This window comes from Poecilia mexicana, unplaced genomic scaffold (assembly GCF_051168715.1).
Source record: "Poecilia mexicana isolate PSO_F unplaced genomic scaffold, ASM5116871v1 scaffold_8, whole genome shotgun sequence".
Lineage (NCBI taxonomy): Eukaryota > Metazoa > Chordata > Actinopteri > Cyprinodontiformes > Poeciliidae > Poecilia > Poecilia mexicana.
Window position 1 is genome coordinate 15,207,559 of NW_028263377.1, and position 11,661 is coordinate 15,219,219.

The 11,661-nt window shown below is 39.8% G+C and overlaps 3 protein-coding genes across 3 annotated transcripts; 1 reads left to right on the top strand and 2 right to left on the bottom strand.

Annotated features, from left to right (window-relative positions):
* Window positions 1-1,097: 1,097 nt before the first annotated feature.
* On the bottom strand, window positions 1,098-3,155 carry LOC106928253 (winged helix repair factor 1). The gene is made up of 7 exons (XM_015004362.2): window positions 2,938-3,155; window positions 2,759-2,854; window positions 2,527-2,669; window positions 2,007-2,242; window positions 1,804-1,901; window positions 1,539-1,686; window positions 1,098-1,363 (listed from the first exon to the last, which is right to left on the bottom strand). The coding sequence occupies exons 2-7, from the start codon at window positions 2,850-2,852 to the stop codon at window positions 1,318-1,320; spliced, it is 765 nt and encodes a 254-aa protein (XP_014859848.1). The 5' UTR covers window positions 2,853-2,854; window positions 2,938-3,155; the 3' UTR covers window positions 1,098-1,317.
* A 50-nt stretch (window positions 3,156-3,205) lies between these two features.
* dxo (decapping exoribonuclease) lies at window positions 3,206-7,570 on the top strand. Its single transcript, XM_015004356.2, has 7 exons — window positions 3,206-3,470; window positions 4,140-4,608; window positions 4,766-4,992; window positions 5,645-5,864; window positions 5,958-6,093; window positions 6,201-6,295; window positions 6,821-7,570. The coding sequence occupies exons 2-7, from the start codon at window positions 4,142-4,144 to the stop codon at window positions 6,939-6,941; spliced, it is 1,266 nt and encodes a 421-aa protein (XP_014859842.1). The 5' UTR covers window positions 3,206-3,470; window positions 4,140-4,141; the 3' UTR covers window positions 6,942-7,570.
* A 714-nt stretch (window positions 7,571-8,284) lies between these two features.
* On the bottom strand, window positions 8,285-11,328 carry slc25a17l (solute carrier family 25 member 17-like). Its single transcript, XM_015004359.2, has 9 exons — window positions 11,030-11,328; window positions 10,827-10,887; window positions 10,200-10,266; window positions 9,944-10,098; window positions 9,472-9,588; window positions 9,242-9,387; window positions 9,030-9,125; window positions 8,823-8,905; window positions 8,285-8,743 (listed from the first exon to the last, which is right to left on the bottom strand). Exons 1-9 carry the CDS (start codon window positions 11,102-11,104, stop codon window positions 8,596-8,598), a joined length of 948 nt encoding a protein of 315 aa, XP_014859845.1. The 5' UTR covers window positions 11,105-11,328; the 3' UTR covers window positions 8,285-8,595.
* Between the last annotated feature and the right edge of the window lie 333 nt (window positions 11,329-11,661).

Here is an 11,661-nt window from a genome sequence, read left to right on the forward strand (position 1 = left end):
ATCCATCCATAGTTTGTTTCTAAAAATAACAAACTCTTCTAGAGCAAAAATGTTACAAATAAAACAAAATGCCTTTTAAATGTTTTCCTTTTACAAGGCAAATATGTGAGATGCTATTTATGTTTTGACTTTACAAAGTTACAGATTTTCTACAACATTCTGACTTTTTATTATTAAAATACAGCCAGTTTCGGCTTTTGATAAGATGGGAACACACCACTTCCAAAATAAACTAAAAAATATTTTACATTGTTGTGGTTGAGTACGTTCAGCTGTATAACTTTGGCCCAGCAGATTAGAGGTTCGGACACCAATGATTCATTTCCTTTTTTCCTTTGTTTTGGAATGGGATGATTATTTAGCATTTTTAATTTTTAAAACATTGTTGCACAAATATTATTTTTTGATTCCTTGGCACATATTTACATTTTAAGCATGTATAAATCCTCATAGTTGAGGTTGATCATGTCCACTGGGAACACTCGATCGGCTCCCCAGTTTTACCCTTCAGACCCAAACTGCCACCTTCGTACAGAAGAAAATCGGATATTCAGGAATCAGTCTGACCACAGTAAAGCCAATTTAATATAAACAGGGATGCAGAGGATGCTGATTTTAAAAGGTTGTCAGCAGTGGGAATCGTAGAATGTTGTTAAATATGTGGGCTGGATTTGAGAAACGGACACAAAGGGAAATGATTTTCCATCACCAACCCTCGAGACGTTGGAGTTCAACCAATCTGGATTCTACGCCTCTCCACTCGTCCTCCAGACTCTTGGACCTCGATTGAGTTAAGAGATGGACTCTTTAAAAATATTCCCTAAACTCAAACTGTCTTTGCCGATTTTGAAGAACTGTTGTTTTTTTATACTATGACCTTATGTGGCTTATAATGTGGAGGATGTCAATATAACTGTCAAGTCAGCCATTTATTCACCCACATTTCATACTGACTGATTCTAAAGGGAAGTCATTTAACTCGAGACTTTATAAACTGAAGGTAGTTAAAATGTCTTGGATAAATAAACATGCATTTGGCACCACATACCAGTTATTAAACTCTTTCAGCTTAGAATTAAATTCACATCTCAGGGAAATGGCTACAGTAATTTTTTATTACAAGATAACCCAACATTTAATCTCATGTCAATAAAATGTACAATTCATTAACCGACACTGGGTTGATAATACATGTGGCCAAAACTTTACATCTTAAAGTGAAAAGTTTATTTATTTAGTGGCATCCCAAAAGTTTCAGCCTTTGGGTGTTTTTCACATATCTCCTCTTCAGAAACCCTCCAGCTGCTCAGTAGCAGCTCAGGAATCTGCAAATCGTAACAAAGTCCCCGAAGTCGTAGGTATGCTGAGAAGAGATGAAAGACAAACCGTTAGAAAATCTGAATATACTCTCTCCGGAAATAATCTCAATAACTCATAAAAGTTCAGCAGAAAAGAATAGACTGAGTTTTGTACGTTTACCATTATACAGAACATACAAGCATTATCAATTGAATGGAAAGGAACAGACTAAATCGTACCTTTCTACCAATTCTGCCCCAACAATGTCATGGACGTGATATTTCATAGGAAATTTCACGTGTGAGGTTGTTCGCCGCTCCTCTAGATTGACTCGTAACACTTCGCTGTATTTGGACTTCTTCACCATGCCAAGCACTGCTTTACGTCCTGAAAAAAATGTGTTAGATGATACCAAACAAACCCCCACAGGTAAAGAATGCCAAAATCTTACAGAAATGAGAAATATTTACAGTGAAGATGCAATAATCATCCTAAAATACCAACCTTGAATAAAATACTTTGTGAATTTGCCAGAATTGGGAATGGAAAGCCACCAGCTGCCAGCATCCCTCACAGTCAGGACCCCTGACTTCACCAGCTGCCTTGGTGGAGAGAAAAACAATGTGCTCATGTCTGACAGAATTATACGCAGATGAAAAATCTTGGAACAACATTCAATAGCGTGTCGCAGTCAGAGTTCCTCATACGTTATCTCAGAGTCTGTGAAGAGAAACTCCCTCAGCATCTTGTCTTTGCTGAAGCTCAGATCTGTGCAGGAGGACACCACTTTCTCCAGGAACTTTTCAACAGTTGCTTGTGTTGCTTTCCCCTCTTCGCCGGCCAGTACTTTGGTCTTGTAGTCTGACGCAAACACCAGCCCGAATGCTTCAGAGTCAAACCCGAGCTGGAACATCAGCAGCTCCCCACTCTCCTGGAGTTTATTCTGCTCAGACAAAAGCATGGGAGTAAGAACTTCAAAAATAGTTCAAATCCTTTTTAACGTTTTTCAATAACAAGATTTACTGGATTTTATGTGCTAGAGCAAGACAAAGTATTCTATGCTTGTGATGTGGAAGGTATTGACCGGCTTTAGTTTTTTTTAAATTATCTGCTAAACGTTATTTATTATGTGTTGTCTGCAACATAAAATCCCAATGAAACGAATTGAAATGTGTGACTGTGGTATGACAAACTATAAAACTATTAAAAATCAAAGAGCTGGCTCACCACTTCCTTATCCACCAGGGTCTTGTCATTGTGTACGCTGTACAACTGATGCTTCAGTACAATAGGAGGCAATGTGTCGTTAAAGAGCTTTCTGGGAAATAGAGTCATGAGGTTCTCCAAGGTCGATTTCATGTCAGCTGGTTCTTTAAGAGAGGGAGCATGGAGAGACGTTTGTACATGTGGCATTATTTTTGTTTAGATAAAAGTACAAACCACTTTTCAAGACACTCACCACCACCTTCGTCACCAGCCCCAAACTTTTCTGTGCCATTTCTCCTTTTCTTCGGTTTGAAAGCGTCGGAAACCAGAGCCCGTTTTCTATTCATACCTGGAACAAAAATAATGCAGATATGACCCATTCACCAAGATGACTGGATAGCATTTTCATTTAAAGGCTAGGTATCTTCTTACCCGAGGTACGACCTACTAGATGTTCTTAAAAGAACCAGCGTGTCTCATACATAAAACCTTTTTCGAAGCGTTGTCTTGTTCTTTTCAAAGTTTATAGTTAGCCAAGCTAACAACCTTAGCGGCGCTAACTTAAGTCAAACGTTTTGCATAGGTAACTAAAACAGTTACCTTTTAATTACGGTGTAGATTGAACGCCGTTTCTTGCAATTTATTAAATTAAATAACCTATTAGTTCGTCATAAATGTTCTCATTTCACAAAATGTAAAGCTTCCTCTTTTCACTGTTATGTTGGTTCTATTAAGATAAACTGTCGGTGCTGCCACCTAGTGGACGAGTTTGAAATAGTAACACCGGAAGTTGCGTAAAGTTTGTTTGTAGCATGTAAGGCTAGCTAGCACCCCCGCAAATTTAAAAATACGTTAACTTTCTTTATTGGTTCAATTCTGAACAAATGTTATATAGTTAAATCCATCAATTTTATTATTTTATAGGTGACAGATGAGCAGTTTGTGTTGTGTTCTTTGATCAGAAGGTAGGTTTTCATTTACTCGTCAGGTATTTTAGTTGGTCAGATGCATCTATAATAAAAATTAAATGAAAATGTTTTAAAAATAAAATTGTTAATAGAAAAAATATATGCATATACAGGTGGTGCAGTGGAAGTAATCTTTAAGCAGCGAACGCTAGATTTTTATCACACAATTACGAGGTGTATATATTGTTGTATCATGCATAATCTATTAGTTCCGCACACATTATCAAAGCATGATTACAACTTAAAAGTTTAGAACTGCAGAGATAATCAGGGTATGCACTCACATAATTTGAGAGTAGATGAATTATTATGTAGTAATCTTGCAAATCTAATGTTTGTAGGTAGAAATGAGCAATTATGGGAATCTGAGCTTCATTTAGATGTGCTTGATTTTATTTGTGATTTTATGTAGAAATGCACTTATCAGAGTTTACTTAACTGATATAAGGTGCTGGTTTTCTGTGAAATTTAGCCTTCTGACTTTTTTAGTTTTGAAAAATCTGATCTTCTGAGTCTAACTCGCCAATTGCAAGTCAAAACCAAGTCAATCAAGAAATAAAGGGGCAGATTGTGATATGTTGGAGATTCATTTTTGTATGTTTAACTTTACGATTACGATTATCCATGGTCAGTATGTCTCATAGGTCAAGGTCTTTTCTGTGTTAGAAATGGACCGGCACAGATCCCGCAGCCCTACTTCCAGCTCCCACCACCACTATTCCCCAAACAGACGGGGAGGCGATAACAGGAGACGAAACCACTGTGACGGTGCACAATTCAGACCCTCAAATCACCACCTGCATCAGTCCAGTGCAACTCCAAGACAAACCCCACCAAGGTCCCAGACCTTAAGCACAAGGAGGGAAGCGTATGAGAGAGACTTTCCGTTGTACAAGCAGCCTGTGGAAGTGGGCTGTTTCTCTCTGGACTCTCGGCGTAGGTTTTTCAACGACAGCAGGCAGATGAGATACTACGTGGAACCTGAGCGAAGTCCCAATTTTGATCTGAGGGATGGGTACAAGGAACGATACGTGAAGAGGGACGAAAATGTCAAGGAGAAGCTGGATCACATTCTGCGGTGGATCATAGCCAACAGGTCAAAGCTGACATCCAAGCTGACCACAAATGCCTCATGGTGAGTTTATGCACAGAATATAGAATAAACACTTTTAATTTGAGAGGAAAATTGGTTAAATATTGGCGTTTCTTAGATGACAGAGGAATAATATAAGAAACATTAATAAACTGTGACACCAGGCCGAAAAGTGATCCACAGCTTTTACTCCTCGCAGCCCGTTAGACTTTGACTTTGTGACCTGGCGGGGCCACCTGACCAAGCTGCTCACTACGCCGTACGAGACCAGAGAGGGCTGGTTGCTGGCGGTGACCAGGTTTAACGGCACGCTCTACATCAGCGAGGTGGAGACCGAAGCTGCTCGCAGGGAACGAGAAAACCGCCCAGAGAGGAACAAGGAGATGATGTACTGGGGATACAAGTTTGAACAGTACATGTGTGCAGGTGAGGGGCTGTTTACTTTGCCTTTATGTAAGTCAGTGAACGTTACCGGCTTCCTTATTGCATAGATTCAGCTGTTTTGTATGGAATCTAAAACCAGAAGTATTTACAAATGTAAATACTTCTGGTTTTAGATTCTATCTGTTATTTTCAGGAAAAGAAAATAAGTGGGATGAGGTGACACTTCAGAAATATATTCAGATGTCAATTCAATATTTAAAAACAAGCAAGAAAGAAACCCAAAGGAATCACATGTGGAGTAAATAAAGCTGGTCCAAAGATGGATCCTTGAGGAACACCAAAATGTAAAGCATCTTAGTGAGAGAGAATTTTCCCAATTGAACACATAAAGATCTCTTTTAAAAAAGACACAAATCATTGAAAGAACTTACTAATTTCACTTTAGAAGCAATTGTAAAGTAATGTTTTACCAAATCAAAGGTATGTTCTTAGAACGACTAAAATCAAAGCATTGTTTTTTTGTGAGATCATTTGTCTTAGATAAAAATAAGGACAGTTCCAGTATATTAGAATCAAATTTAGAAGTACGATCTAATGCTTCAGATCAGTTTGTTTTTGGATCGATGCATTATAATATAAGCACACTGCAATTCTATTGGACCACAGTAGAAATCTCCTCTGTCCTCTCCTGCAGACGATACAAACAGTGAGCCTGACCCCAGCGGAGTGGTCAACACCAACGAGGCCTTCTGCACCGTGGTCCAGACCCGGCTCACGGACCACAAGCTTCTGTTCTCTGGTGAGGTGGATTGTCGGGACAGAGATCCTGGTGCTCCTCCCCCTCCTGCCTGCTACGTGGAGCTGAAGACCTCTGCAGAGATCTGCACTCCCAAACAGCGTAGCAACTTCCACAGGTCAGACAGACGATTTGAATCGCCTGACCGATAGTCTTTATCTGCTTAAACAGATGCTTCTGATGCCTTTTATTATTTTGGTGTCTGCGTCAGGTTTAAACTGTTGAAGTGGTGGGCCCAGTCTTTTCTCCCCGGGGTCCCTCGGGTGGTTGCGGGTTTCAGGGATCATGACGGGACCGTAGTTTCTGTGGAGACTTTTCAGATCTCCAAGATTTCACAGCTCATCAAGGTATGAAAAGGTTTCAGACTTTTTTGTTTCCTTTTCAGACATCAATTGACATGAGTCAACTCCGGCTGCAGATCCGAGTACTTGAACAGTCTTGGTTTTTTTTCCAGAACGAATACAACTGCTGGAAGCCAACAGTGTGCATGAACTTCTGCTGCGATTTCCTGTCTTTTGTGAAGCGTGAAGCTACTGAGGACAATCCTAGGTGAGTTTAAATGAAGAGACATGTTTGTTCACAGTTATGTGGCAGGATAACAGACAGAAATTGAAGGCAATGTCCCATCTGAAGGGGTTTTAGTTTGGATGAGGATTATTTGTTCAGTTTCCATTTGAGACATGCCTGACTGGACTGTTTTGGTCCAGTCTGGCAAAACTGCCTGGATTTTTCCATTGCAACATTTTATCATCTACATCAGGGGTGTCAAACTCCAGTCCTCAAGGGCCGCTGTCCTGCAACTTTTAGATGTGCCTCTGCTGCACCACACCTGAAAAGAATAATTAGGTCATTAGCAAGGCTCAGGAGAACCGATCTACACAGGGAGGAGGTAATTAAGCCATTTCATTCCACTGTTTTTTACCTGTGGCACATCTAAACACTGCAGGACAGCGGCCCTTGAGGACTGGAGTTTGACACCCCTGATCTACATGAATGGATGTTGACTACCAACATGGCTGACTTTACTATTCCTGGATGGTTAGGTCTGATGTTTGTAAAATATTTCTGTTTCAGTGTGGTGTACTTGTTTTCCTGGGAGCCACACAACGACGTGACCTACTCAGTCCACCGGGACTCTCGATATTCCTTCCTGCCCGACTGGTATATTAAGGAAATGACCAGGTCTCCAGAATAACAACAGCCGTCCTCTTTCAGGATTCCTACAATGTTGGAAAATTATGGAATTTTATGGAAGTATTTTCCAGATCTGGAAGTTTTTGAACTTGCAGATTCTACTCCCTGTCCCCTCTGTCCGAAAGCTGCATCCTCTTAATTATCATTAGTAATTGCTTGCAGGTTTTAGAACTTAAACCTGAGTGTGGAAAACGAACGTTTTGTATTTATGTTTCTGAAAATATATAAAAATGAAAAAAAGAAGAAATTTTAAGTCTGGAAAACTGAATTTTGATATGAAAATCTTATCGGAGCGCTGAATTCTGACGTTTTCCTCGACACGAAAAGTTCAACAAACGTAAGCATCTGTCGCTTAATCATCTTCTGGGAAGATTTTTGTTAAATAAACTTTGTCCTTTGTTTTGTGCATGGTAATTTAAAATAAAACAATCTGTAATTTTTTCATGATTATTTTATTGTTTCCTTGTTTTAACAGTCATTTTGATCCAGAAACCATCAAGTAAAAAAAAAAAAAAAGAAATCTTTAACAGTTGAAATGAAAAAAAAAAGTCAAATCAAATTGTATTTCTTTAACAGTATTTCATGTAAATCTATTTTTTTTTATTCTTAATAAAATAGATAAGACACTAACTGACGCTTGTGTGTATTTATCCAAATCCTTTTGTCTTGTTTGGATGTATGCATTTCTATTAAGACTTCAGCTCGGTACAAAGAAACATCATGAAACACGTATTACAGTCGGAGAGCGAGAGCACATTGTGATACAGCAGCACCAGGAAACCTTAAATAATGGAAGACAAGATGCTCAGAGGATAGAAAACCGTTTCCATGGCAACCCCACATAGTTCCAAAGCTCTGAGGCACTTATGTACAATTAGCTCCGACCTCCACGTCTGTTAATATCAGCTTTACTTGCACTGTTAGAGAAAAAAATAATGAAGTGATTTCTGTCATAATTGCTGATCTGGAAAAAGTGCATTCAACCATTAATTTAGTTAAAAACCATTACAGATATCAAAGCTAATTCATGACATTGGCATCCACACTGCATCTCCTATTTTTAGCAGTATTTCCTAAGCAGTAAATGTAAACTGGATAGTTTCACATCTTAAAGCACAAGTTAAGAAAATATCCAGGGTCTTAAAATAAGATCACAAATAATTATTACTCCCTTAAATTACAGCACATCTCTTTTAATAAAGTCATTAATTATAGGTCTTTAAATACATCAAAAACAGCAAGACTGGCCCTTTTCAGATCAAAAAGAATTGGTCCTGGCCTAGTACTAACTAGTAATAGTTAGTTGTTTTTTTTGGAGGAGGAAGGCTTGTAAACAGTATTAGATTTTCTTTTTTCGTTAAATATGTATCTAATACTTGCTTTTATTTAGTTAATGCTCCCTTGTATTAACTATTACAAAACAGTAATATAGCAGCTGTTTAGGAAGGAAAATAAAATTAAAAAAAATCTGCATAGATGGAAGTTGTCATAAAGTTAAAGCCCAGACGCCATCGGTGGTTTGGATAAATATGTTATGAATGCCCAGAAGTCAGTCAAGTCCAACTCCAGTTAGGTAAGACAATAAACACACATCCGAGCGTTAATAGAAATCAGTAGCGGGCACCGATTAAATCTGTACATTCAAGCAGAACCTCTCAGTGCTTCAGCTTTTTACTCAGGCCCATGAGTCTGAAGGTAGCGGCTGTGATCTTCTCATAAACCACAAACATCAGGGCGGCCGTCAGCACCGTCTGCAGCAGCTTGGCCTCCAAGCCTTTGTACAACCCGAGAAAGCCGTGCTTCCTGCAAGAACACAGAACCGTCAGCGACCGACAGCCCGCCCGCCCGTCCGTTTTCTGAGCCCACTTATCGCTGAACTCACTTGATCCGGTCCATGAACAGGAAGAAAATATTGGAGACGCTCCCCATCAGGCCCCCTTGGCCGTCGCCTCTATACTGACCGAACTGATGAAGAGAAGAGCTGAGGTTATTTTTCCGGAGCTAATGAATTACTGTTTCCAGTTAGCGTTTGTGACTTTTGCAAAATCAGGAAGCCGAGCTAATGTGTCAGAGAAGAAGACGTATTTACCCTCAGGATGGCCTGGATGGTTTGGAGTGGGTACGTTGCTGTGGTAGCGATTGCCTTGGCGATTGCTCCGATGAGAAAGATCTTTGCTGAGGATATCTGTGCCAGGGAATAAAGATTTAATAGAGTTCTCAGTGACTGCTATACTGACACAAATGATCCTGAAGTAGCGAGGTTCATATTATATGTCAAAAACATATCCAGCATCCTCTCGCCTTTTGGCCGCCCTTGCCCGCCTTCCTCTTCATGGCTTCATAAATCATGAACTGCACAGCCGGGTTGAGGACGAGAATCAGAGAGGGCAGGGTGCCGTTCCACAGCGTTCCCACTCCCTCGTTGGCGATGATCTGCGAGAAAGCATCTACGAGAAGGAAAGCCGAAATGTTGGACGGCTCGGTGTCACATAAAAAGCACGTCTGAGGGGGTGTGGAATTGGAATACACACCGAATATGCCTCTGTAATGGGTTTGGTGGAGGTCTTCGTTTCTGAACCTCACTCCCTGCAGCTTCAGCCTGGTGTTGACGACCCACATGGGAGTAGTCAGGATCACGTTCACCACGCCTGCACGAACACATGACAGTCAGACGGCACACGTCCCAAAATCGTAGCGCGGTGGTGGCAGCATCATGCTTTTCTTAACGCGGCAGAAATGTAGCAGGAAATGAAGAGCTTAACCAACCCACATTATGAATTAAAATGGTTCAAATTCATTAGAAAAACCTAATTAACAACCCCAGATATTTGGATTAGAAAAAAGAAAAAGAATCTATGCATGGATTAATTGGGCTATGAATACTTTTCCAAGGCAAGGTAAACCAACTATAACATAAGAATAAAAAAGGCAAAACATTCATCAATTACCTTTAATACTACAGCATGCTTGATGCAAAAAAAAAAAAGCAGCTATCATATTTACCTGCTACCATCCCCATCAGCAGGTCTTTACCGGGTCTGGGCTTGCCCGGTCCAGATGCAGCCACCTTCTTCAGAGCATTGAAAGTGTAGAAGTAGACAAAGTTGGAGCAGCAAAGGCTGGAGATAACTGGAAACCAGCCTCTGTACAGAGCCAAACTGAGAGAAGTGGTGGAGAACTTAAGGTATACACCTCTACGCGTGTTTTACAGGAATCACAGAACGTTAAGTGATATAAGGTCCTAAAAAGTTGAACTTACAAACCCTCTTCTTTCGCAATTTCAGCCAAAATGACAGGCGTGGACTGGGCTTTTCTTTTGTCATCCACTGAGAAGAAAACGTGAAAATATCACGATTCAAGTCCAACGAACTACAAGAATGTTAAAAAGCAACAACTGCAGACATATCAGCTTTACTACATCAGGTCATCTCTGCTTGAAATTTGTAACAGATGCTCAATAGCCTATGGGTATTAAGTCTGTGCAACAAATATTTTTTTTTATACCTTGTCTATTTTATTAACAATATCAATCAAAAGGAAATCATACTGAGATATATATATGTCTGTATAGAATGATGAACTACTGTAGTGTTGTGAAGAATAGTGCACAAAAAAATCCTCCACAATAATGTCAGAGACTGCATTAAAGGACTACTGAGTTATTGGTGGTTTTACCAAGTTATAAAATGATGGAGTGTATCTAATTGTTGACACACAGCTTCTTCACTTTGGCATTTATTTATTTGAATAAATAAGGACAACATGAATAATAAAGGGACAGTTGGAATGGGAATATTTTTAAAACCTTATAAGAAGTAGATTCTATTTAAATCCTCATAGATGCAAATCTAAACTGGATGATTACATGATAATAACTCAAACTCACCTTGCAATCTGCTTTTAGCTGTATCCAAAGGGAAGAAGACTGTCATGGCTGTCACACTCCCCTGGAAGATAAGACACTGCAACATCACCACCTGCACAGGCGTCCACTACTGCTCCGTCTGTCATTCGATGTTTTCATTTCACTCTTTACTCTTCCTCAAATGAAGAAGCTACTGATATCAGGGGAATAGTTTTAAAACTCACCATTGCACCTGCCACCGCATGGACCAGCGTCTCGTAGGACAGGAGGCCGACAACAGAGCCACCATTGTGGGACATCTCTGCAGGATGTTACCGGGCGATGTAGCCCGGAAGAGACCCGGAGAGGACAGACAGGCGTCGGCCTGGTTCTGGCGCGGTGGGAGCGGATAGTTCTTACTGCTATAACTGCATGATGTTGTTGCGAAAGGTGGAAATAGGGACGAGAAAGGAGTGAAGACAGTGCTGGACAGTAGATCCAATGGACAGATTCGTCTTCTGTTTTAATCAGAAAATCACCAAATAGCGTGTTGCGCCACCTGCTGGTCAGGAGGGTTATAACAACACCTAAAAAGCTATTGGCTACTGTAAACAAAACAGTTTTTTCTAAGACTGGTGGGTTAAAGATCCCTACAATGAAACATGGTAGTGGCACCATCATGCTATGATGGGTTTTTTTTATTCTTCAACAAACGGTGCAGGAGGTGAGACAGAAATTAATTATTTGCATATCAATGTCTAATTTATTTTTAAACTCTGAGAAAGAAAGTGATTTAATTTCAAACACTGAAATTAGGTTTGTTTTTTCTCCTTAATAAATATATTTATAAAATGTGCATTCTAAGAGAGAAAAACCT